Source organism: Danaus plexippus (genome assembly GCF_018135715.1).
Source record: "Danaus plexippus chromosome 22 unlocalized genomic scaffold, MEX_DaPlex mxdp_27, whole genome shotgun sequence".
Lineage (NCBI taxonomy): Eukaryota > Metazoa > Arthropoda > Insecta > Lepidoptera > Nymphalidae > Danaus > Danaus plexippus.
In genome coordinates this window covers 2,247,963-2,272,418 of record NW_026869855.1, presented here as the reverse complement: position 1 = coordinate 2,272,418, position 24,456 = coordinate 2,247,963, and the positions used below count along the sequence as shown (strand labels likewise).

At 32.1% G+C, this 24,456-nt stretch overlaps 2 protein-coding genes and 1 long non-coding RNA gene across 5 annotated transcripts; all 3 read right to left on the bottom strand.

The window, feature by feature from the left end:
• Nucleotides 1-877: 877 nt before the first annotated feature.
• On the bottom strand, nt 878-1,879 carry LOC133320397 (piggyBac transposable element-derived protein 2-like). The gene has a single exon (XM_061528671.1). The coding sequence runs from the start codon at nt 1,877-1,879 to the stop codon at nt 878-880; it is 1,002 nt and encodes a 333-aa protein (XP_061384655.1).
• Nucleotides 1,880-13,584: 11,705 nt separating this feature from the next.
• LOC133320412 (uncharacterized) lies at nt 13,585-14,253 on the bottom strand. Its single transcript, XR_009753781.1, has 2 exons — nt 14,004-14,253; nt 13,585-13,888 (listed from the first exon to the last, which is right to left on the bottom strand). It is a non-coding gene; the product is annotated as an uncharacterized LOC133320412 (long non-coding RNA).
• A 3,075-nt stretch (nt 14,254-17,328) lies between these two features.
• LOC116773611 (chymotrypsin-C-like) lies at nt 17,329-23,342 on the bottom strand. Of its 3 annotated transcripts, XR_009753776.1 has the most exons (8): nt 22,838-23,342; nt 22,220-22,402; nt 21,617-21,836; nt 21,057-21,166; nt 20,720-20,887; nt 20,242-20,401; nt 19,832-20,111; nt 17,329-17,465 (listed from the first exon to the last, which is right to left on the bottom strand). XR_009753776.1 is itself a non-coding variant. In XM_032666095.2 (7 exons), the coding sequence occupies exons 1-7, from the start codon at nt 23,084-23,086 to the stop codon at nt 19,888-19,890; spliced, it is 1,314 nt and encodes a 437-aa protein (XP_032521986.2). In that variant the 5' UTR covers nt 23,087-23,341; the 3' UTR covers nt 18,687-19,887. The 3 variants fall into 3 exon arrangements, 2 of the variants coding, with proteins under 2 accessions (XP_032521986.2, XP_061384717.1); XM_032666095.2 differs by lacking the exon at nt 17,329-17,465 and having other exon boundaries at nt 18,687-20,111; nt 22,838-23,341; XM_061528733.1 differs by lacking the exon at nt 17,329-17,465 and having other exon boundaries at nt 18,687-20,111; nt 22,220-22,299; nt 22,838-22,974.
• Nucleotides 23,343-24,456: the final 1,114 nt, after the last annotated feature.

Below are 24,456 nucleotides of genomic sequence, written 5' to 3'. Positions count from 1 at the left end.
AATTGTGCAAAACAAGGCATAATGCAAAGAGGGACATTACACTTGCTACATTTTATTTTGCTACGCTTATCTTTGACCTTTGTGCTACACAATTTACAGCGTCGGTAAGTCTCCAACTCTGCTGGCATATGGTCACCTACGTTTACAAACCGCAGTTCTTCAGGTACAGCATTTATAGTTTTTTGATATACCTCTGGGCATGCTATGCGTGATTTCTTGCAGATATATGTAGGCAAGCTTGATCTTCTTTTTCTGCTGCTATAGCCACCAATCAACCCTCTGGCAACAGCCACCCGAAATTCTAAGTTGGTAAGCTTTTCTACTCTCGACGTTAGGGAATATAAAATGAAAGAGTTTGTCAAACTTGCGTCCACCAAGAAGTAGAATATCCGCAACCACCAGCGTTTACTTCTCCTTCCGACAGCATACGTCCCCTTCACTTGGTCAAAACGGTCGACACCGCCCATTCTTTTGGTGTATTCTTTCACAACCATAGGACAACTTACAGCTTCCCTGGTGCCATTTTTTTGCGTTCTTTGTACAGTTGTTACTTCCACTTTAGGATGAAATGCAGTTGTCAACAATAAAACCTCTTTAGTATCTTGCCACACAATAAATGCTACATCTTGTTTAGTTCTCCACTTGAATTCACCTTTTTTCAACTTTAGGCTTTTGTTTCTGCCGTTTCTTTTTGTGTTATTTTTTATTATGTTAGGTAAAATTGCTCTATTCCTTCTTACTGTTCCAGTGGCATAAATATTTTTTTCATACAAGTACTGCATGAGAGAAAAATCGCAAAAAAAGTTATCGAATGTAACATGAGACTTGAAATTTTCTTGTGCTAATTTACTTGACAATTTCTTTACGACATTAGCCCCTAAACCCTCTTCTGTTCCTTGTCCTGTTTTACCGGTATAAATTTCATAGTTATACAAGTACCCTGTGCTACTATCACAACAGCACCACACTTTATAGCCCCTTTTATGGGCTTTAGCGGCATGTACTGCTTCAAACTGGACCTTCCTTTGAATAGTATCATGCTCTCATCTATACTTTGGGAAGAGGAATTGAAGGCATTGTTTTCAAATGATTGACTTAGTAAAGATATAAGAGGACGAATTTTATACAATTTATCAAAATTTACATCTTCTCTACTTGGTTGTTGATTATTATCGTTCAAATGCAAAGTCTCTAAAATTTTCTTGAAGCGTTTTACTGGCATAACTTCAGCTATTTCATTCACACGAAATCCGGGATCCGATGACCAATATAAATCGATATGTGGAAGAATATGATAACCCATTATAATGAGTATGCCTAAAAAAGCACTAATTTCCTGTGTGTCAACAGGCTGCCAATTTTTTATATTTTGCTGCTCCGCATACAAGTTTGTCTGAGTAACAATCAAATCGAAGACTTCATCACTAAAAAACTTTTTGAAATGCGCTACTGGACGTGCTCTCCTATTCAATAAATACCGAGGTTTTATTGTCACCTTATCAAATTCATCGGGATCTGGCCTGGATGTCCAAAAAACCTTCCCCCATGACTCATCTTCACATTCAGATTCATCAGTCAATTCTTGTTCTAAGGGTGATGATGACTGTACTATCAAAGGCTTTACTGGCTGCGAGTTATCTAATTGTGAACATAGTGCTATTGTAGATGTACCTGACTCGGAACAACTGTTAGGGGTAGTATTCAAATGAGTGGGAGAATTTTGTAAAAGGTCACTTGAATCATTAGGTGCTTCAAGTAACCGTTGTATTGTATTCACATTGAACTCTTCTGCCTCATCAGACTCAAATCCGTCTTCTGAGCCATCATCGGGTATGTCCAGCATCTGCTCAATATCATTTTCATTCAAATGGCGCGGCATCTTTCATAAAAATCTGAGAAAAGAAGGAACTAGTTCAACAACTGTACATAACACTCCGCGGGCAGCGGGAATATTTTTCCCACCCAGTAAAAAGTCTTCTCACATCTAAATACGATAGTAACTTGTAAGATATAGAAAACAACTTGTAGAATAAACATAAATACATAATAAAAAAACAGTTTCTTACCTCTTTTCAAATAAAAAATATAAAGATTCACGGAGTAACAAATTTTCTTTCAAAATTACCGCAATTTTTGACAGCTAGTGGCGCCAAAAACAAAAAATGTCACACAAACGTTTTTTCTTTTTTTATAATATTAAACCAGACCTCCTTAGTTGCCAGTGCAACAAATTAGGACTCCTTTGATAACTAACATAAAAAGATAAACAAAGTTTTTGTTGGTGGTAAATATATCGCCTCTGCCTTAAAAAGGGCTAAAAGACGACTAAAATGTAGACTTCGATATCACAACAAACGTTGGTCAGTTACTGATTTAATTAAAAGTTAATTAATAATCATCTAAGATTTGAGTTTTGATTTTCAAAATAATATTGGTTATGATACGAAATAAAATTTTACAGTAAAATCAAATCGAATCTTTACAGCTCTTTAAGAGTGTTATGAAGGAAAAGTAAAAAATGTTCTGTCAAATGACATATCTCTCTATTCGAGGCGATTCGTATTTTATATTAAATATTTTAAGAATCTTTGAATGAAACAGCATGTAGTATTTTTTTTTATTCTGAAGTTGTATTTTTCATTTTTAACATACATATATTGAAATAGTAACTGTCGAGGGTTTTACTGCATTCCACTATATGACACTATAATTGCACCATTTAAAGGAGGCATGTAGAAGCTTATATGGGGTTTTCCAATAGGGACGCTTGAACTTTGACAGCTGATTGCGGCCATGTTGTTTGAGTGACAGCTGTCAAATGCAGTGTGTTATATTCATTCCGTCCTCCCAAACCACCATGGCAGGTTACAGTGTCGAGCAGCACGTGCAAATCATAAAATTGTTTTATGAAAATGGGTCTTCAGTTCGAGCAACGTTCCGCGCACTTCGCCCGTTTTACGGTCGCGATGATCGTCCTGCCGAGTCGACTATCCGTCGATTGGTGGACAAATTCGAGTCAACCGGGTCAGTTAACAATCAGCCGGTTCCCGTGCGTCAACGTAACGCGAGATCTGCCGAGAATATCGCCGCTGTGCGCGACAGTGTCCTCGAAAACCCGCGGCAGTCAATTCCGCGTCGCGCACAGGAACTCGGCCTTTCGCAGACGACAACTTGGCGAATTTTGCGTTGTGACTTGAGCCTGCACCCGTACAAGATCCAGCTGACCCAAGAGCTCAAGGTTAATGACCATAGACAGCGCCGTGTGTTCGCTGACTGGGCATTAGAGCAGTTGGAAGTTGACGCCGATTTTGGCAAAAAAATCATCTTCAGCGACGAGGCGCATTTTTGGATGAATGGCTATGTCAACAAGCAAAATTGCCGTATTTGGGACGAGACCAATCCACACGAGGTTCACCAAGTGGCAATGCACCCGCAGAAAGTGACTGTTTGGTGCGGATTTTGGGCCGGAGGCGTGATTGGTCCGTATTTTTTCGAAAACGATAATGGTGTGGCCGTCACCGTCAATGGTGAGCGATACCGGTCGATGATAACCAACTTCTTTTGGCCTGAAATCGAGAATATGGATCTGGACAACATGTGGTTTCAACAGGACGGCGCTACGTGCCACACAGCACACGCTACGATGGAAGTTCTGCACGAGCAATTTCTGGACATGGTCATCTCTCGCGGAGGCGACGTGAACTGGCCACCGAGATCGTGCGATTTGACCCCGCTGGACTTTTTCTTGTGGGGTTTTCTTAAGTCGCAGGTCTATGCCAACAAGCCGCAAACCACCGATGCCCTCAAAGTCAACATACGCCACGCCATCGATCAAATACAGCCCGATTTGTGCGCCAGAGTCATCGAAAATTGGACCTTTCGTGTGCGCGCCACCAACCGAAGCCGTGGCGGTCATTTGAATGATGTCATATTCCATACATAATGGGGTCAATAGACCTTCCAAATAAAAAAAATTTCGCAAATATCTTTCCTACATGTATTTTTTTTTGCATTTCAAAGATCAAGCGCCCTTAATGGAAAACCCTATATATGTTAATTTAATTTTGTTTTTTTTTTTTAGTCTTTATTCTGACCGTGATTTACTTAATCCATACTATAATATTATAAATGTGAAAGTAACTCTGTCTGTCTGTCTGTGTGTCTGTTACTCAATCACGCTTAAACTACTGAACAAATTTGCATGAAATTTGGTATGGAGATATTTTGATACCCGAGAAAGGACAAAGGTTACCCCGGGAAAATAACGCATTCCCATGGGATAATTCAGGTGGGCCGATCGCTTTTACGCCTAAACTACTGAACAGATTTAAATGAAATTTGGTAAGGAGATAGTTTGAGACTTAAGAAAGGACATAAGTTACTTTTGACCTCGGGAAAACAACGCAATCCCATGGGAAAAATTACTTTTCTGGCCAAGAAGGGAAAAACAAAAAACATCGTATATAAAAATGTATTGCAGTAACCTATATTCTTTTTAAAATGTATTAACCTAACCTAACCTATGACAATCACACTCAGTAAGGACTCATACCATCTCGGCACAATTCAAACATGCGTACAAAAAAGTACAGCTCAGGTTTTTTCATACTACTATCCAAAAAAAAACTATATAATGCGGACGAAGTTGCGGGCAAAAACTAGTAGTAAATAAGTGAAGAGGAGTGTCTGTACAAGAGTTAGGAAATATATATCAAATAAAAAACGACCTTCTTAATCAGCTGTGAGTCAATTTGTAATGGACTAGTAAAACCTTTACATCCGTTTTGACAAAACGAAGTAACTTTTAGTAAAGTTGATTAGCATGGCTATTAAAATTTCAGTTAAAAACATTTTATTACATCAAATAGACGATATATCGATCAAGTAATACTCTGGATCAAGATAGCAGACTTTTATGTAAAATAAAAATGAGGGTTATAACTGATAAATGTAGGTTTATTTTTGTATGTACTCAGGAATACATATGAAGTAAATCACTTAACTATCGTAAAAAGTTTTAAGTCATCAAAGATTCACATCATGGTAAGTAATGCTGAAACTTTGCGAAAATTGCAAGGATTTAAGGATTTTTTTCTGAAGCATTTTCCAACCAGCAACTTGCTTACGACTTTGATCCTTTTGGACTGTTGAAAGAGTTGGTTCGATATGAATTATTCTCTACAAATCTGTCTCACATCTATTAAAGTCCTACTAGTAATAATTTATATCTTCAAAACTTAGTCCTTCAAAATTTCACAACACAAAAAGGCCGACATAATTAAAAAGAGCGGTTTTTAATGAGTTGTTACCATTCGAACTACTGAATTACAAGCAAACCTTATTTATAAATATAATCGTATTGATATGAAATAAGACAAATATACTAAAAAAATATGTTTGTATGTACGTGTATTTGAACAGACACAAATACCGTAAAAAATGTTAGGAAACGCATTGGCAACCTGTTTAAATACGACAAAAATTGCTTTAAAAATATATGTTAGGTTATTAAAGACAATTAGGCTTTATTATAATGTAAATAATTAATTTAACATTACTATAAGTGTTTATGAGGAAACTTGAAAATCTGAATTTGAAAGTTTTAATTGGAAGACAGTTTATATTCTGTGTTAGTCACTACCTGTGAAATTAATTATTAGTCGAGGCTTCGATACATACAAATATAGGGTTACATACAGTCACATTTATAACGTTTATACGTCAATATCATAAAATTGAAAATCATATTAACTTTCACAATAATTACATCTAAGACGATTAAGCTTTTGATTGATTAAGAGTTAATAATAATATAAATAATTAGAACTAAATTGTTGATGAAAAATAAAAGCAAAACAACGTGTCAATAGATATAAAATTATCATCATCATCATCAGCCTATCCGAGCCCACTGCTGAGCAAAGGCCTCTCCTCACACGGAGAAAGTTAGAGCATTAATCACCACGCTTGCTCAAGACGGGTTGGCGATTTCAAACTCATAATTTGAAATTGTAAGTACAGGTTTCCTCACGATGTTTTCCTTTCGTCTCTCAGTGGTATCTAAATACTCTTAGAAAGTACATATGACTCGGAAAAGATCACATTGATACTTGTCAGGTTTCGAATCCGAGCCCTCATTTATGAGAGGCGGGCCTTTAACCTCCAGGCCGCCACGACTTACGTATATAATTATATACAAAAAATACCAAATCATTTGTTAACAATTACATCACATCACTAATATCATACTTTGAATAAAACCAATATAATAACATCTCTTATATATATGTTTTGAAGACACAAACGGACAAAAACAGTATGATTGATATTTATGGTTCATGAAAATTTAAAATCACCTTAAATCTCCTTTACAATTATCTCAAACGGTTTTATTAAAAACATAAGAGCTGCTGAACATTATTTGATATTAATAGCTTTACAGACGTAAAAATCTTTTGGAGGTGAAGAATCTAAAATCAATTCTGATTATAAATACATACGTTTAAAAAATATTTTTTTCCCAAAAGGCTTATCGTAAGCAAAAAAAAAAGTACAGTAAGTAAGTATCTATCGTGGCGGATTTCAATATTATTTTTTTTAGAAAAAAATTCCGCTGAAATTCAATAGCATATTTTTCATGGAAAAAATAAAAAACGTATTTAAAAATCTTGTTTCAATACTCTTTTGCGACACACAGATTTGTAAGTCAATATAGTATATATAAATCAAATTTATAACAGTGCTATTAGTCGATAATAAAATTTAACGTTTACCCAGAACCCTTAATATTTAGCCACATGTTCATAAGGTAAAAATATTTTCACATTTTTATATAATAAAAATATGTTACAATGTTGGAAATTGTAATATATTATTGATAATTTAAGTAGTGGTGGCCTGGAGGTTAAGGGCCCGCCTCTCATACGTAAGGGCGCGGGTTCAAAACCTGGCAAGTACCAATGTGATCTTTTCCGAGTCATATGTACTTTCTAAGAGTACTTAGACACCACTGACGGACGGCGAAGGAAAACATCGTGAGGAAACCTGGTCTTATAATTTCAAATTATAAGATTGAAATCGCCAACCCGTCTTGAGCAAGCGTGGTGATTAATGCTCTAACCTTCTCCATGTGAGAAGAGGCCTTTGCTCAGCAGTGGGCTCCTATAGGCTGATGATGATGATGATGATTGATATTTTCTTATAAGAGATGTATCTTATTTTGCGTTGCCTAAAATATAGTTTGTCATATTTATGTTACTATAATACTCAATAATAGTATTTTATCTAAAGTAGAGTTCATATTATATAAGGAACACAGTTACTAGCTTAATAATATGCTTTTGTAAATATATGCATGGTTTTTGTTCTTTCACTTATGAACGATTAAGCGAATTTAATTAAACTTGATAGTAACGTAGCTTAGACATCAAAACAAGAATAAGGCTATAAATTATCCAGAAATTCCGCCTAGTTATCCCGGGATTAAGGCATAATAGTTGTATTGTGTATGAAGTGACTTAACGTTGACTTCAAATGTGGCTGACGGTAACAATGTCTATTGTTTTAAAACATTTTAAATATTACTCTCTAACCTTAACCCTCTACTCGTAGATAAAGTCAAAACCATAAAATATATTTATATATATTTTATAATAATTTAATTTGTATTAAATCATGTCTATTTTATATATTTATATATTAGACATGATTTAATAGATATATATTTAAAATAATATAGCTATATTTAGCTCGTACATGGTATGAAAATTTGGATGATATGATAAGTATATAATTAATCTGCGTTGAAAAACAGCTTACCAATGTTTCAAATTTAATTCGAGAAAAAGAAATGAGTTGTCCATATATATTTCATTTTATCGAAAAAGAAGAATTATTTAATTAGTGTGAAGGAAACTTTTAAGATAACATAAAATAAAAAAAAAAAAACAAAACAGTATAAGATTCATTATAATTCAGTCTCGACCGAATTATGATATGGTAAATATGGTTTTGTAGGTAGTAGAGCCTAGCTGTGGTAGTACTAAGTTCTTACAGAAGATCGGCGTGAAGTTGCCTTATACGACTGCGTTTCGTCCGATGAGTGAGAGAGCCGGTTGCTTTTTCCCTTTTCCCAGCCCTTCCTGTCCTTTCCCTTTTCCCACCCTTTCCTCTCCCTCTACCCCAAATAAGGTTGGCAACGCATGCGCAAAATTATTTTGTGGATGTCCATGGGCGACGTTACTACCTCCATCTGGTAGGCCGTTTGCTCGTTTGCCCCCTTTGACATAAAAAAAAATAAACTATGTTTTTCCTGTAATTTTTCTTACAATTTGTTAAATAAGTAAATAGACACCCACATAAATTATCTTATATGACCAAGCTATTTACCAGCGTAGTTAATTGATAACAAACACCCTGTAGAGCTCAAAATTAAAAAGTTATATTTGGAGTCCAATTCAGCAAATTAATAAACTAAATGAATTTAGGCCATATAAGGTGAAGTTCAAATCAATGGGCGTTTTTGTACGCTTTCACCAAATTTGGTAAAAACTGTCATTCTAAACAGCTAGACTTATTTTTCCTAATGTTACTTAAATCAAATAACCTTAGTTAAAAATTATTATATATACATATGTCTATTTAGAAGGTAATGTTTTTCACATATCGCCTCATAACTTAATCAACCCTCGAGTCAGTTGCCAGTTGGGTATATAACACGCTATAAGATCAGCTAAGAGTTACCAAAGCTTCAATAGTTTCAGACTGGTTGTTCTGAAGGTGAGTAACGTTATATTGTATTACTAGCTGTTGCCCGCGGCTCCCCCCGTGTTGGTCGCTTTTCGCATAACCATATACATATGTATCAAACTTAAAATTGACCATAACTTCTTTTTCCCTAAACCGATTTTGACGAAACAAAGTTTAGACAATGCTCCTAATTATATGTAGTCCAACTGTGAAAACCGCGTTCAAATCCGTTGAGTAATTTTGAAGTTACTGCGTACCAGGCAGACAGACAGACGAAAATTCCAAAAAGTGCGTTTTTGGTTTCTATGACTTTTCTTTAATTGCCTCCTATCAGTTTTTTGGAAAAATATTTAAAGTACAGACATTAGATTTTTACTGTCCCATTATATGTATATTGATATAGAGTGAAATATATTAAAATTATTTTGATTAGAAATGAAGCCATTAAATATGAACAAAGATTTGGATTCCACTTGATAATACAAAAAAGCTAGCCTTACCTTACTTATAATATAAATATCTTCGCCTTATAAATATATCAGAAAGACTTTTGCGGCTATGGAATATCATTAGAAACACATTTTTTATTCCAATAAGAGTTGGCATGGTTTAATAAAATCTACTTATACATGTTTATTTTTCTTACATTACTAAAAATCCTATATAATATATATTTTACACTTAGGTCTATATCAAGTTAGTGTTTCATTATTCCTAAGAACTTTAAATAATACCTCAAATTACGATAATTTTTTCATACTCATTCGTCATCAGCAATGTAATTCCAAAAACTCAGTTTATAACTGGTTGAATAATGCCAAAAGAATTATTTTTGTATAAAACATAGATATATAAAAAAAAAAAATTAAATAAATATATTTATACCTAACGAAACAATCTCTTAATTAAAAGTTAAATTACGATTCAATATTGTTAATTCCTATTATAAAGTAAATTCATTGTGATTAATTTAAATACTCCTCAAGCATGAAACAGCTACAGAAATTAGTAAATATTTGAAATCTTAAATCTTCTAGCGAAGATCCTCATGTCGTACCTAGTTAATTTCCTAAATAAAGTTACGACTCGCATGTTTTTCTTAGCAAAACGGGACTTTCTTACTATTTTATTTCGTAATTGAAACTTTTAAGTTATTTTGTAACATGAAACTGTTTATATTTAAGGTTACGTCATTTCATTAGTGTAGTATTTATTTAAGTACAGAAGACGTTAACAACATTTGTACATTAAATGTATTTCGTATATGAATAAAAAAATTAAGGGATCATTTTAATTTTTAAGGTTCATATATCGAATATTTAATTAATGAAACTCGATTTTAATATTAAATCCACCAGATTTTTTATTACGTATAATGGTTTTTTTTTTTTTTTTGTTTATGTGAAAGGTGGCAAACGAGCAGACGGCTTATTTGATGGGCAGTAGTGACAGTCGTCCATGAACATCCGATGCGTTGGCAACCTTGATTATCTAGGAAAAGGAAGGGGTGGGAATAAGGAAATGGCAGAAAAGGGTGGGAATGGGGAGAGGGCAACCGGCTCTCTCACTCATCGGACGAAACGCAGCCACTAAAGCTACTTCACGGCGATCTTCTGGGAGAGGGTGGTACGTCCCCGGCCGAGCCAGCCCATGTTCGAGCTGTAGTAACTTGACCACAGCTAGGCTTTACCACCTGAATAACCTTTTACTTATTAATATAAAATACTAATATATAATTACTAATATATGACACCAAATCCTGCCTTTAGAGCTACCCTTTATCTGTTACCTGCTAAATGTCTTAATAAGGCACGTAAAGCAATTAAATTAAAACATTTTGATTTATTATTATTAAGCAACTTCACACTTTAACAATAATCGTACACTAGTCGGCGTAAGTTTTACGTTTCCTTTTGTTCTTTTTATATAATATAAATGTCGCACTTTTACACCGTACCTACGACCCATTCCGCTGTCCTTTATCGTTTATTGTTTGAAACTTCTTGTTTATTTGTAATTTTGCGGGGGTTTTATAAATAACGAGGCTCATTTAGAAGTTTATTATAAATGAGGAGAGCCTTCCGGAGGAAGTTTACATTGTTTTTTGACCCACAATTGTGCTAACATTGACGACGTCGTTAATATATCATAGTTATATTATTACGTGACCTTATACATATAAATATATATAAAATTACTACTAGGACTAATTTATTAAAGTTGAGAAAGTGTAGTGTAGTAATTATTTTTGATATATTTTTGCACAAATAAATAATATTCCTGACCAGCACACCCGATTCATAACATATAAAATATCTACACTCCGACGGATGAATATTTTAAGATTAAGATATCGTCGTTGTTCTAGATCACACACACACTCATATATAATAAATTGCTTGTTAAATCTAAAATTAACATATAATTCAAAAACACATACTTTGATTTTTAGGTTATTTTTGAAATATCAAATAAAAAATGTTACCTGAATTGCTGTTATAGGCCTTAATATGTTCGCCACTTCAAAACTACGTTTCTAATAACGAAATTGTTTTCGATTTTCAAACTAAATTTATTTGAATTGTTTTTCGCAGATTAATATTTTCAACCGTTACGTTAATTAAAGGTGCTTCGTAGTTTAATATCTATATTATTACTTCACATAGAACAAAGCACCTGTTCTGTTATTCTAAGAGAGCTTTTCGGTTAGAATAGTGAGCCTACCAGGTTTTTTAGAAAAAATATTATTTTTTATTATGACTTATAATATAACTGTCAAAATTAAATAATTGTTTAAATAATATTTTAAAAATTAATGGAATTTTCTTTGAAAATAAATGTTTCAATTTATATGAAGTGGAAAATGCAGAATATTTTTCTATTCTTATGTTAATCATTTTATATAAATTAATCATTGAGGCAAGATTTAAGTTAATCGAAAATTTAATAATTTTATCCTAAAGATTTTAACTTGTATAGGGTTGTTTTTCTAACATTCATTGTAGACCTTGTTTCTTAATAAACTTGTAATTTTAATATTTTCAGTAATAATAAAAAAAATTAAAGCAGTTCCCAAATATTGCTTAAAATTACATTGATTTATTTATTAGGTGTAATTTATTGGCGAATTTGTTTGCAATATAATTTTTAAAAAATATTGCTAATACAATTAACCAGGCGTATATTTTTAACAATGAATAAAATATTTCACAAGCTATTTTTCGTTGTATATTAATAGTGATGTAGTTTTATGAGTCTTTATGAAGACTTTAAGAGTTTTAAGAAGAATTGTTAATTAGGAGCTATTTAAAACATAACTATTAGACATGAATGTATTTGTCTAAAAAAATTTACCATCGAAGAAATATTTCAAGATTTTAAAATTAATCAATTGTATGTTTAAATTTCATTCAAGTGGTTATGTCATAAATCAAAAATTTGTATATTAAGAGTAAAAATCTCTGGAGTTGGCTATATGAGTGCTAAAATGAGGGAAACCAGTAATTTAATACTTTAATTAGAAATCTATTTAATAGTCCATGAGACTTAACTGGCTTTTAATTTTAAATTTTGATTCCCGCGGGTTTTTTATTAATACAATTGAAAACGGTCCTGATCATATTAAAGTAATAAAAATATATTAATATTATTAATATTGTTTGTATAGTTTTAAACAATTTCAGCTTTGTTTCTCAATTACACTCGTTGTTTTAAAGCTGAATTCTTAACATTATTATTATATATATCGGATTTTATTATAAATTCATTATTTTAAAGACAGGACGCCAGCCTCGCTGACGTCTCTAATGTCACTTGTTTCAGAAAGTTCCAGATATTTTAGAATGAAACTTCAATTCTTCTAAATGTTCTTGTATTTCTCGAAGGTTCTTTATGCTCCGCACTCGCTGAACTCTGCAGTCCCCTGTCGTGCGTCCAGACGTCATATTTAAACCAGAATTCAAACATAGTTCTATTCTCTTTGATTTCGTTTTACTTTTAACAATAGTAACGACGACCAATAAGGTGTTATAATAATTGGTGCCAGTTATTTTCATGTTGCATCCGTCGTTGAAGCTGCTTGCGCCGATACGGCCATTCTGGCAGGCGGTGCGTGCTCTGCACCTGCCTGGTGATGTGTTCTCTCCTGCTTAGCTTTCGTTATGTTCTCGTACCCGTTGCAGGTCTCGTAGAGTAGATGGGCCAGGTTCAAGAATTGATGCTTCATCATCCGAAGTCATGCCGATACGGTTATACTGATGCGTGCTCTGCATTGTTTTCTGTGATAACAGAGAGATACTTATGTAGTCTAGGTACTTCCACAGTAAACCTAGATAACTTTATATTGTTATAGTTATGGTTAACAAATTTGTTGTTGTCGTATGGGTTACGTTGTTTATTACGACTCATCGTGAGACGAAATCATAATATCAGGTCCAATTATTTAATCTACTTATGGCTTTGGGGCGTCACACGAACATTCATAACATATGTCATAGGACGTTTCCATCCGCCTACAACATTTTTTATTTTATTTTTTTTTCTTTCTTTATTTGTTTGGCGTAAGACGTCTCCACCCGTGTACAATATTTTTTTTTTTTTTTTTTTTTCTTTCTTTATTTGTTTGGCGTAAGACGTCTCCACCCGTGTACAATATTTTTTTTTATTTTTTTATTTTATTTTTTTTTTCTTTCTTTATTTATTTGGCGTAAGACGTCTCCACCCGTGTACAATATTTTTTTTTATTTTTTTTTTATTTTTATTTTTTTTTTCTTTCTTTATTGTTTGGCGTAAGACGTCTCCACCCGTGTACAATATTTTTTTTTTTTTTTATTATTATTATTATTTTTTTTTTGTTATGGTTCGGATCCGCACGCCAAATGCATCTTTTATAGTAATATATCTCAAAGTAAGTGTTAGACAATCACATTACTAGCAATGATTAATGGTAATGCGTTTGAATGAAGCAATTTGAACAAAATGAAATACGCTCACCGGATAACTATTAGGTAGGCGAACCGTCCACCTAACTGCTTGCTTAGTAATTTTGTCTCGTCCCTCAGATGCTGTGAAGTCTCATCGTAGCTGGTCATGTGCCACATTCGTAGCTGGTCATGTGCCACATTTCGAAGTCATCCACGGTCTAAAATCACTTTACGAGATATTAATCATTCTCAATTATTTTCTGGATTTTGTATAGTTCACAAAATTTTAAATATAGGGATATCCGATGTCTGGGGTTATATTTTTATTATTACAATATCTCCCTTCTGGAATCTTTTAATCGTAGCTCGACCTCTCAAAAACCTAGCTTTGTATCTTCTCTCCGCCTCGACCATCCTGTTTTGAATGTGTTGGTGCATTACTTCGATTTAAACGGACTGATTGTCAAATTGTAATCTAAACTGTCAAAGCATAATTGACTTGTTCGTATGTGCAAAACATCGGCAAGGATACTAAATTTTCCACATGTATTCTTATCACCTAATAAATCTGCTCCGGTTAATATATCAGTAGTCGTTTCAGAACCTGGAACTATAGAAAATTATTTCTACATAAATAACTATTTAACTATTCATAGAAATAGTAAGGTCCGATCTCAATCCACGCAAATAGTTTACGATTTGTTTTCTACTCCCAGAGATTTTATTTGCAATTGATTCTTTTATACGCACCACTGCAAACTTGCTTTTAATTTAGGGTACATTTACCAGTCGATATTGAATTGAAATTCGGCGTCATCTTCTTTTTCTCGTCGGAAACACGATTCAAACGCATGATCACGGTTAGCAGAAAAGGAACAGAAATTAGTTATATTCGCAATAGAAGTATTTGATCAGGATTTTGGAGTCGAATATGCTTTCGTTTGAATTACAGCATCGTTTTTGTAGAGGCACTGCCGTGTGTTAACCAGACATGTTGCAAATATTACTGTGAAGAGTATGTCTATTGTCGTATTTAAATAAAGCAATGGTCTTAGTAGTTTGATATTAAAATCATGCAAGTTCTTATAGATCGAGTGAGTACCTTTCTACTCAAGTCTTCCCAAGGCCTCCCTACGTCATCTCATGGTATTCTTAAGGATACAGCAAGGACCTGTGGTTAGCTCAAGAGTAACACGCGATTAGTTCAGAGGTACGCTTTCCACATCTGTGGTGTAGACTTGTCTTCTCACGGCTCCACAAGGCATCCCTACGGAATCTCATGGTTCTCTTATGGATACATCAAGGACCCGTGGTTAGCTCGAGGGTAACACGTGATTAGCTCAGAGGTCACGCTCTCCAGATCGGTGGTGTATAATTGTCTTGTCACGGTACCACAAGCCTTCCCTACAGAATCTCATGGTTCTCTTGAGAATACATCATGGACACGAGGTTAGCTCAAAGGATAATAACAAATGTTAGCTATGGTCTCACGTAATGCCTCTTGTGTAGATGTTGCAACTAACCAATCGTCTGCACACTTTCTAGCTCACTCCTTTAAAAGACTTTAATTCGAATGTCGTAGTTACTGATTTGGTACGTATTTACAGCCGTCAAGATGCGTTTGAATCAATCCCGAACACACACACTATCACCGGGGTCAAAAGATGATAAAATTAATATGATCTTGTTAGTAATTTTAATCGTATCCCTTGTTTTTTAGTAGCAAACGTTCGGTCACGCTCTGCAATATTGACATCCTTTGCATGAAAGAATGAGGAGCGTTCTTCATTACACAAGTTGTTCGGATGATTATTTTCTTGAGCTGGATCAGAATTTACAAATACACTAAGACCGGCAGTAACTGATCACAGGAGCGATCCCACTTCTGATATCGGATTTTATTATAAATTCATTATTTTAAAGACAGGACGCCAGCCTCGCTGACGTCTCTAATGTCACTTGTTTCAGAAAGTTCCAGATATTTTAGAATGAAACTTCAATTCTTCTAAATGTTCTTGTATTTCTCGAAGGTTCTTTATGCTCCGCACTCGCTGAACTCTGCAGTCCCCTGTCGTGCGTCCAGACGTCATATTTAAACCAGAATTCAAACATAGTTCTATTCTCTTTGATTTCGTTTTACTTTTAACAATAGTAACGACGACCAATAAGGTGTTATAATAATTGGTGCCAGTTATTTTCATGTTGCATCCGTCGTTGAAGCTGCTTGCGCCGATATATATATATTTTAACTATCAATAAGTTTTTCATAATATGTCTATTTCTTGTAAGTAAGCATTAATTTGAGCGTTTATTATGTTTATAATTGTGTCAAACATAGGTTATTTTAGTATTATTGTTATAATTCTGGTAATTTTATCACATTATTTCCCATTTACCGCAACAATGTTGCTATTATTGTAATTTTGAATATTTTGAGTATTAAAATTTTGATATAAAAATTGTTACAGCATTAAATGCACTTATTCTATGTAAATGTAAATAATAATATAAAGGCTGTATAAATTAAAATTATACTCATAAACAACAGTCAAAACTAGCTTTCGCTACTTTAGATCTGATCATTTACAATAGAAAATAATTCGGACACTAAGTTGTGGTAAGAAGCATTCAAGATTGATTGATTAGTAGAGAATCCATTGGTTGATTGGCATCACTACACAAAGCATCAAAACAGTAATGTGATTGTACCAACATAGCGCGATTCTATACATATAATCTTCGCATTGTGTGTTGCATTATCTTGCACAAATTATTTTATAGGTGCTCTAAATAACAAGTGCCTATATTTAAATAAGTGGCCATAAATTTTGGGCTTACATAAAATATATTTTTTAAGTTAGACATTAAATAAAATTTTCTTTTCAGCATCACAAATCTTATTTAAATATTTTATAAGCTCCTATTTGTCAAATAGTGGCAGAGGAATCGGAATACTAAGATGATATTTAATATTGGAGTAGAATATTTAGTTACTCTCATATAAACGTCTGTTGTGAAAAGTGACATAAAAAGATATTTAAGTGACGACCAAATCTTATAACTACCGTTAGACAATATCTAAGAAAATCTGTGAAAATTCTAGTCTATAACGGTAACAGGCTAATAAATATATATCGCATCTCCCCCTCCCCCCCATCTCAAGCGAAAGTATCTAAAATTCAAAAGACACATAAAGTATGTCTACTTTTATCTTACTAATATATTAACAAATAAAATAAAAAATAAATAAATAGTGTATGTAGGTATGTCAAATAATTCGAAAAAAAAATATCCGATATTTTTTTTGTAATTCGTTTTCGAATTTGTTTATAGTCCTCACATGTAGATCTCGCAGCAAAATGTGTAAGAAGAATTAAGAATACTCCAAATTTAAGACAACTGACCTAGGCTGCACCAACAGATATACATATACCTCCTAAACTAAACAAGATATATACATATATGCTGTAAGATATTTTTTAGTAACACTTCCCTATTTCAGGATTTTTTTAATATTTAACAATTAACTGATTACTATAGAAGGAAGTAAAATAAATGGACCTCTAATTTGATAGGCAATTAATATAGTTGGTAAAGTTCATTGATACTGCTTTATGTAATCAATACGAACTTAAATCAGATATCAGAAAGAAGATCTAACTTCTAGCTATGGCTGCGATGGAATAATGGCTTAAATGACAAGAGTTCTGTCTACTGCTGGTCATACTTGTTTTGTCTTAATTTTTTTTTTCTATCCCACCATCAATCTCAGATTATAAAAATACCATCATTATTCTGAAAAAAAAAATGTGTTGGTTTATTTTGTGTGCCAATGTGGCCATCTATTTTAACAAAGCTTGCAAATAAATTGTTGACTGATGACCTAAAACTGAGAGAATAGTGATTTGACGCCTCAAAGACAAATGACAGCTATTTACTTAAGAGCACTAGTCGATGCTGTGAAGATAAACTTTACTTAAACGAGAGAATATATATGTTCTATTAAATATATAAGTAACCTACCTTAAATTGGAGAACAACTTTGTGAAAAGTGAACAAAGTTTGTGATGTGTGGAAGAAATATTTTTGCGAAAAGAGACGTTTTGTTTGGATGCCAAAATAAAATGATGCTACCGAAAAGCTAAATCGATAACAATGAAAAGGGTTAAATTCCTGGAAGTATTGAAAATTTACCGAGCATAATTTAATTTATTTCAACTTTACTCCTATGTTAGAGACAAAAAAATAATAAATTGCAATTATTATAATAAAATAAAAATTAAAAACATGCATCGAAATTCATACTAAAAATATTATAAGGGTTTTTAATAAACAACTATGTAAATTTCTTTTTGTTTTTTAAGTTATAGAGCCATCTATAGAGTGCTCATTCACCATAAATTTATATAGTTAACGTAGTGGTTTTGTAAGAGCACTGCAGATACAAGTTACTCCATCTCTTTTCATTCAGATAAGGTCTATTAATTAATCGTCATTACTGAAATAGCAGTCACTGAATGAAATAAGTTTAACTAATTTAAATAAAGCATACCAAATAACACATTGTTTAAATTCAGGTAAATTTCTGTAGTTTGCTTGAAAAAACCCAACATTAATTTTTATCAAAAAACGCAATTAATGTTCCCATAAAATAAATTCGTTTTTACCATGGTAAGGTGCCTTCACCACCTACGCTTTCATTTCCACCTTGCAACGGGAGGAATAGCCAAGCATTATCCAGTCGAGTTTAAGAAAGTCAACTCAAATGAAAACACTACTTCTCATGAAAGAAGTGACGTCGCTTAATGATCATTGGTTAGTACGTTTTATTTCATTTTTGATTCGTAATCACAGTTAAAAAAGAAAACGTTGCAGTATCCCTTCTTTTACATAGTTTTATATTATTAATAAAGTAAAAATTTTATAAGATATCAGCGTTTTAAGAAGAAATAATAGTAAATTTAATATTATTAAATAAGAATTTTATATTATTATATAAGAAGGAGAATAAATAAAGAATTTTTAATACTATTTAATTACTTTTATACAAATCAATCACTCTTCACTATATTGATTTACAACGGTTTTTAATCGATTTTTATCAAATAAATGACAGACGAGTGAATTCGCTACTGTTCAACCAACCGCTCTGTTTTTTGACAAAAAGCATAAGCAAAAACACGGCTATTCCTGTTTTTGCTTATGGTTGGAGAAATCAGTAGCGGAAGATAGAGTGGGTCTGAGCTCAAGAACAAAATCTAGTTATTTTAGGGGATACTAAGTAGCCATGGTACTATTAAACAAAAAATAATCCTCAATTTTACAATATTGGACCTACAAGTTTACGGCTGAATGGCCAAGTGATTGATGTGCTTGCTGATATCGGGCGTGTTAGGTATAAATATTTATTTAATTGATTCATTAATATAATTAACTTTTAATACATATACTTGCACATGTGATTAAATTGGTACAATTTGTCTTGTGTTCTGAATTAACACGTGTTTATTTTTGACTTCTGCATTGAAAGGCCTTATAATCCATTTTCATATATTCACTACCTTTTTTATAATAGTAATAAAAAAATATCACTCCAAAAGTTGATTTTGATAAGTTTGACATTTACTTGAAAAATTGTATAATTGATAGTATTTTTTTTATTATTTAATTTTACCTTGTCAGTCATTACATCCTTCCTTTCCTTTTTCTATTAAGAGGTTTTTGTTTTTTTTTTCAGTTTTCACAAAATAAAGAGAAAAAACAAGCACCCAGTATTACTGCTAGGATAACTTAGGTTAAAAATGACACAGATGTAATGAAGAAAATTAAAATGACGTCATTAAGAATATCCATTTTTTTATACCATCTTAGATCAATTTAAAATTTTAGTCAAATTCAAAACTTAAAACTTGATGTTTGAAGCAAAAACAATCCGACTATACTTATTATTATGTCACGAGTATTTCGAATCTGTATCTAAAATTATATATGTACATTTTTATATTTATATTTTTTTTTATCAAAGAACTCACACTAAAAGGTTATCACTATTTATATGAATAAGATAATGGAAGCAAATCTATGACAATGTCCCTCTTGGTTTAATAAATATTTTGTTCATAATACAGTGAATTTAAACGTCAAAAAACAACACAACTCACAATGTTTTCGTTCTCATCATATTTTTTGTAAACGTACTTTTTTCCATTAAATCTTGCTATGAATATACGTAAATATTTATCCAATCTAGATATTTTTCAACGTCTGTGAATACGGCGTAAGCTTTGGGATTACAAATAGCAGCATCAGTTCTCGATAAGCTGGTGGACACAATGCCTCTTATATACCAAGCTCCGGGTACGTCTGGGATATTGCTTTTTGCTAAATCAGGAACAAAGACGTGAAAACCACCTCCGCTATCACCATTACATGCAGAGGTTCCTGAAAGGAAATAAAATTTGTTAATTGAAGTAAATGTTAAACAATGAAATCCCCGAGTAATTTGGTAATTTGACATGTAGGAAGTGGAAAAAAATTACGGCATTTAATTTAAGGCCTAACACTATAATACCATTTGTATAGCCGGCACAGAATTTTTTAGCAGTACGCAGAGCTTGTACATAAAATAAAGGATTGGTTAATTCACAAGTCCTGTCAGGAACTAAAGGCATGCTAGCTGCGTGGAGAGTCGGAGACAAGGAGTCAGTTATATCAAAACCCCAACCTGGTACCTGAAGACAAATGAATTTTGCTAGAATTCTGATTCTGATTATGAAAAAATTATAGATTTTACTATACTCTTACAAAAAAATATATGGTAAAATAGTACTGTTTGTTAAGTTAATATTTACGTATGTACTTATATACTTTTCAAGTTCAGACATAAGTAACATTTTATGAATTCAATGAAAGTATTGGTTGACAATTTTTGGTTCTGCAAAGACTGTCCAGATATTTTGATTATTAAAAAAATAATAATTTTAATATTGTATATGAAAAGGAAATAAAAACTTTGATTATAGTTGTTGTAAATTATTACTATTTATTACCGTGCCCTGAATTTGCGATGAAGGTAACTGATCGTACACGTTGTTGAACCATAAACAAGCTGGTTGCACGTAATTATCATATACGGCTTCAGTTTTCAATTTCAATAGAGAGATGTCATTATCCAGAGTCCTGTACGTAAATTCGTCATGAACATACACCTTGTAAACCTGCGTGTGTATAACAAATTATAACAATAGCATATTTTAATTAATTATTTTTGGTTTTAGAAAATTTATGACTCTTGCAAAAACTTTTAACAGTTCATACCAAGACACATTACTCTGAAAATAACTTGTACTAAAAAATGTAAAGTATGGGTTATTAAAGAAGACAAACCTCTTTTTCTTGTACTGACACGTCACCACCAAACAAATTATATTTTCCCAGAAAAACACTAAAGATTTCAGGTAAAATGGCTACTCCTCTAACGGTAGTGCAATGGGCAGCTGTAATGAGACGTACAATTCAATAATTTTATAGTTTCTATATTTAAAGTTCCAGCTTAATTTTTGGGCTTGAAATTTTGTTTCGATTTCAATTACATTCCAGGGTATGCTCCGCAAAGGATGCTTGGAATTGAAACATAAATAATATGTAAATTAAAAGTATAGACGTAAGCAGGCCTTTCAGCATCATCGCAATATCGGTGAAATTTCATGATTGTCAAATTTATTGCTTGTTTAACATCTTAACTTCTTTTTGTCAAAAGATATTCACAATAGAGCAATTAAACGGCAAGCTCAAACAAATGAAAAAAGTCGAGAATAAAATAAGAAAATAATAGAAAATAAATCGCAGATAATAGATATTAAAATTAAATGTTTATATTTTACTATTTCAATAAAATTTTATTTAACTTTTATGTTAGTTATAATAATAATTTCATTTGGTTTTACCTGTTAAAACAAAAAACTTGGAAATTAATGTCCCTCCACAAGTGTATCTTAGACCCATTTTTTCACGACGGTGTAGTGCAGCATGGAAAGGCCATTCCCCTGGTTTAGTTTTCAATCCATTTGTTATAAGCTCACTATGAATGACTTTACGTCTTCCACAAAATCGATCAGGAACGTTGGGACGTCTCACAACACCAACCGGATAATCCTCAAAGTACGTCTAGAACAACATATCATAACAAGAATATTAAAATAAGTGAGAAACTCGTAAAGAAATATAAATTTAGAGAATTCAGTATACTCAGGCTTAGTTTTTTAGAAAAATAAATCTGTCAGCTAGTTTGGAAATCTGATGTTTTCTATATAGGTATTTGTAATCAAGGGCTGTAGCTGTTTGAGGGTTTCATAAGAAGAAAGTCCCATTTGTAACCGTATGCAGTTGTTGAAATCATGCTCTCATAAAATAATATTAAAAAATCGTATTTATGGTTTTGATCCCGTTATAAAAAAAACATAGATAACATTTTGTTAATCGAGAAACAAGGGGATTAAAATTATTAAATAGGTATTTTTCTAACAAAAGCAAAAATTTTTAACACTCACCAAATTAGGCTGGCTACATAATTCATTGCCATTTATTTTAATGCTCGTCAAATAAGGCGGAGGGTATGGAGCAGGTTGTCCTTTAACATTCAGGACGAAAGTATTATTAAATCGAAACAATATTATATCATAAATATTGTTTATGATATCTTTATTATTATAAAAATTTGCGAACGCCTTATCCTAAAAAAAAACGAGTAATGTGTATACTAATATATTAGTTTAAAAAAATGGCAACTTCGAAAAGTATAATACGGGTCACCTCGCAATCTTAATAAAAAGATTTGTAATAATACAATTAAAACACTTGACGAATTAAAATTAAATTATTTGGTACATACATTGAAGACGAACAAAGTCACAGGAAATACTTAATGTTATACAATTCATTTTTTTTTTGTATATGTATTTGTTTTTATAAGATAAGATGTTACATTCGCAGTACAAATAACTTGATAAACAAGTTCTTGGCCACAAACATCACGGATACGGTTACATCAGTTGATGAATTATCATTTAAATTAAAATATTTTTCTCATGTTCTCTTGAACGTGTAAGCGATGATTTTATCATTGTTGTTTTATTTTGTTTGGAAAACAATATTACTATTACACTTACCAACGTAACAGCCGCTTCAGAATCAAATTTTAATTTAATGAGTGTTCCAGGAACGACCTCCTCATCAATTTTTATATTATAACCATCTACTAATCCAGCAGAGAAATACGATTTTATTTTTTCACTATCACTACATGGAAATGCATCGTAGGACGCTCGTTTCCGAACACGTCTAGCAAATTTTATAGTTTCTACATTTAATACACAATAAATTATTATTACTATTAAATTAATATTTAATACTTTCATTATATAAGATCAACCACATCACTGTACACTATTGTTTCTAGTTCAACTTGTATCTTATAACATTTTTAGCACTTGTTTTCAACCGGACAAGAATAAATAAAGCCACCAGTTCGAGCGCTCAGACTCGATTACAATATCAATATGCCATCCTTAAAATGTTGCAGTATAACTATCAAAATTGGATTTATATTAAGTTTCCACTTAGAAAATTTAGCAGCTTATATTATTGAATGATATTTTATGGTTTTTTGGCTATATTTAATTAAAATGATAATATACATTGAAATAAGTCGATTGTTGTCACTCAAACATTATTAGTATGTATTGTGAAATAAAATTTCCCTACAGTATCTATGACGTTGTTCTCGATTGACTTATGTTAAAGGGAAAACCTATATTTATACACATGACCTAGCATCAATTTTATTACATTCATATTATGAATATGTGTATATTTATTTATAATTGTGTTATTTTTGAGATTTAAAATTATATTAGAATAATAATAATGATCGTGTATACTTGGTTGAGAAACAAAGATAAACGAAATCTTTAGCAACATCAGGTTGTTTGTATTGAAAAGGATGAGACGAGGAATTCACTTTAGTGCCGTTACCTTGTATGGAAGGGGAGTTTGAATGTTCCTTTCTTTAATGCCAAATGTTGATCGGGCCAGGCGCATTGCAGACGTGATATGAATCGGGCTTCATTTGGATTTTTCCATATCAGCGAGCTGTGATAGAAGTGTGATAATTTCGGGGAGTTCCAATACAAAATTAATACATAAATTGAATGTTTTTAATTATTCTGGTAATTTTTCACCTCTTCATTATATGATTTTTAATCGTACAGTACGTTTGTACACTTGACATGAAGAAATAGTTAGAACGTTTACACAAAACTCGAATCACTTTAACTTAAATACTAACTAAATAAATTCTTTATTTTAAAATTTAATTATTTAAAGTGAATGCAATTTACTCGTATATATAAAATCTTTAAACACGAAAAAACTGTCATTGGAGTATTTTGTGAAAACTCAAAAATTCAAATGGAAAATACGGGAAGGTAGTATAACCAATTCCAAGTATTATTCAATTCTTTTGCTTAAAGTGAGTCGTTTGAGTCAGATCAATGATATATTTGATTTTCTATATTACTTCACAACACGATTCAATATGAATTGTATTTTTATAAAATATTTAGTACTTTACAATGTTTATTCGTATATATTTTAAAATTATTACGTTATAACAATGAATGGATTGAAATGAGAATTTTGTTAGCGTGTGTTGCAGATAAAAAACTACTGAACATGGTTGAATAAAATTTGTATAAAGTATGGTCCTGATATAACAAATAGGATACTT

What these genes read in the sequence shown, in the direction of transcription:
- LOC133320397 (XM_061528671.1), bottom strand. Translation starts at nt 1,879, where the DNA reads ATGCCGCGCCATTTGAATGAAAATGATATTGAGCAGATGCTGGACATA.
- LOC116773611 (XM_032666095.2), bottom strand. Translation starts at nt 23,086, where the DNA reads ATGAAAGTATTAAATATTAATTTAATAGTAATAATAATTTATTGTGTA. An exon ending in CAAGTTTTTTGTTTTAACAG is followed by an intron (nt 21,167 to 21,616) that starts GTAAAACCAAAT and finishes GTCTCATTACAG; the next exon opens with CTGCCCATTGCACTACCGTT. An exon ending in CATCGCAAATTCAGGGCACG is followed by an intron (nt 20,402 to 20,719) that starts GTAATAAATAGT and finishes ATTTGTCTTCAG; the next exon opens with GTACCAGGTTGGGGTTTTGA.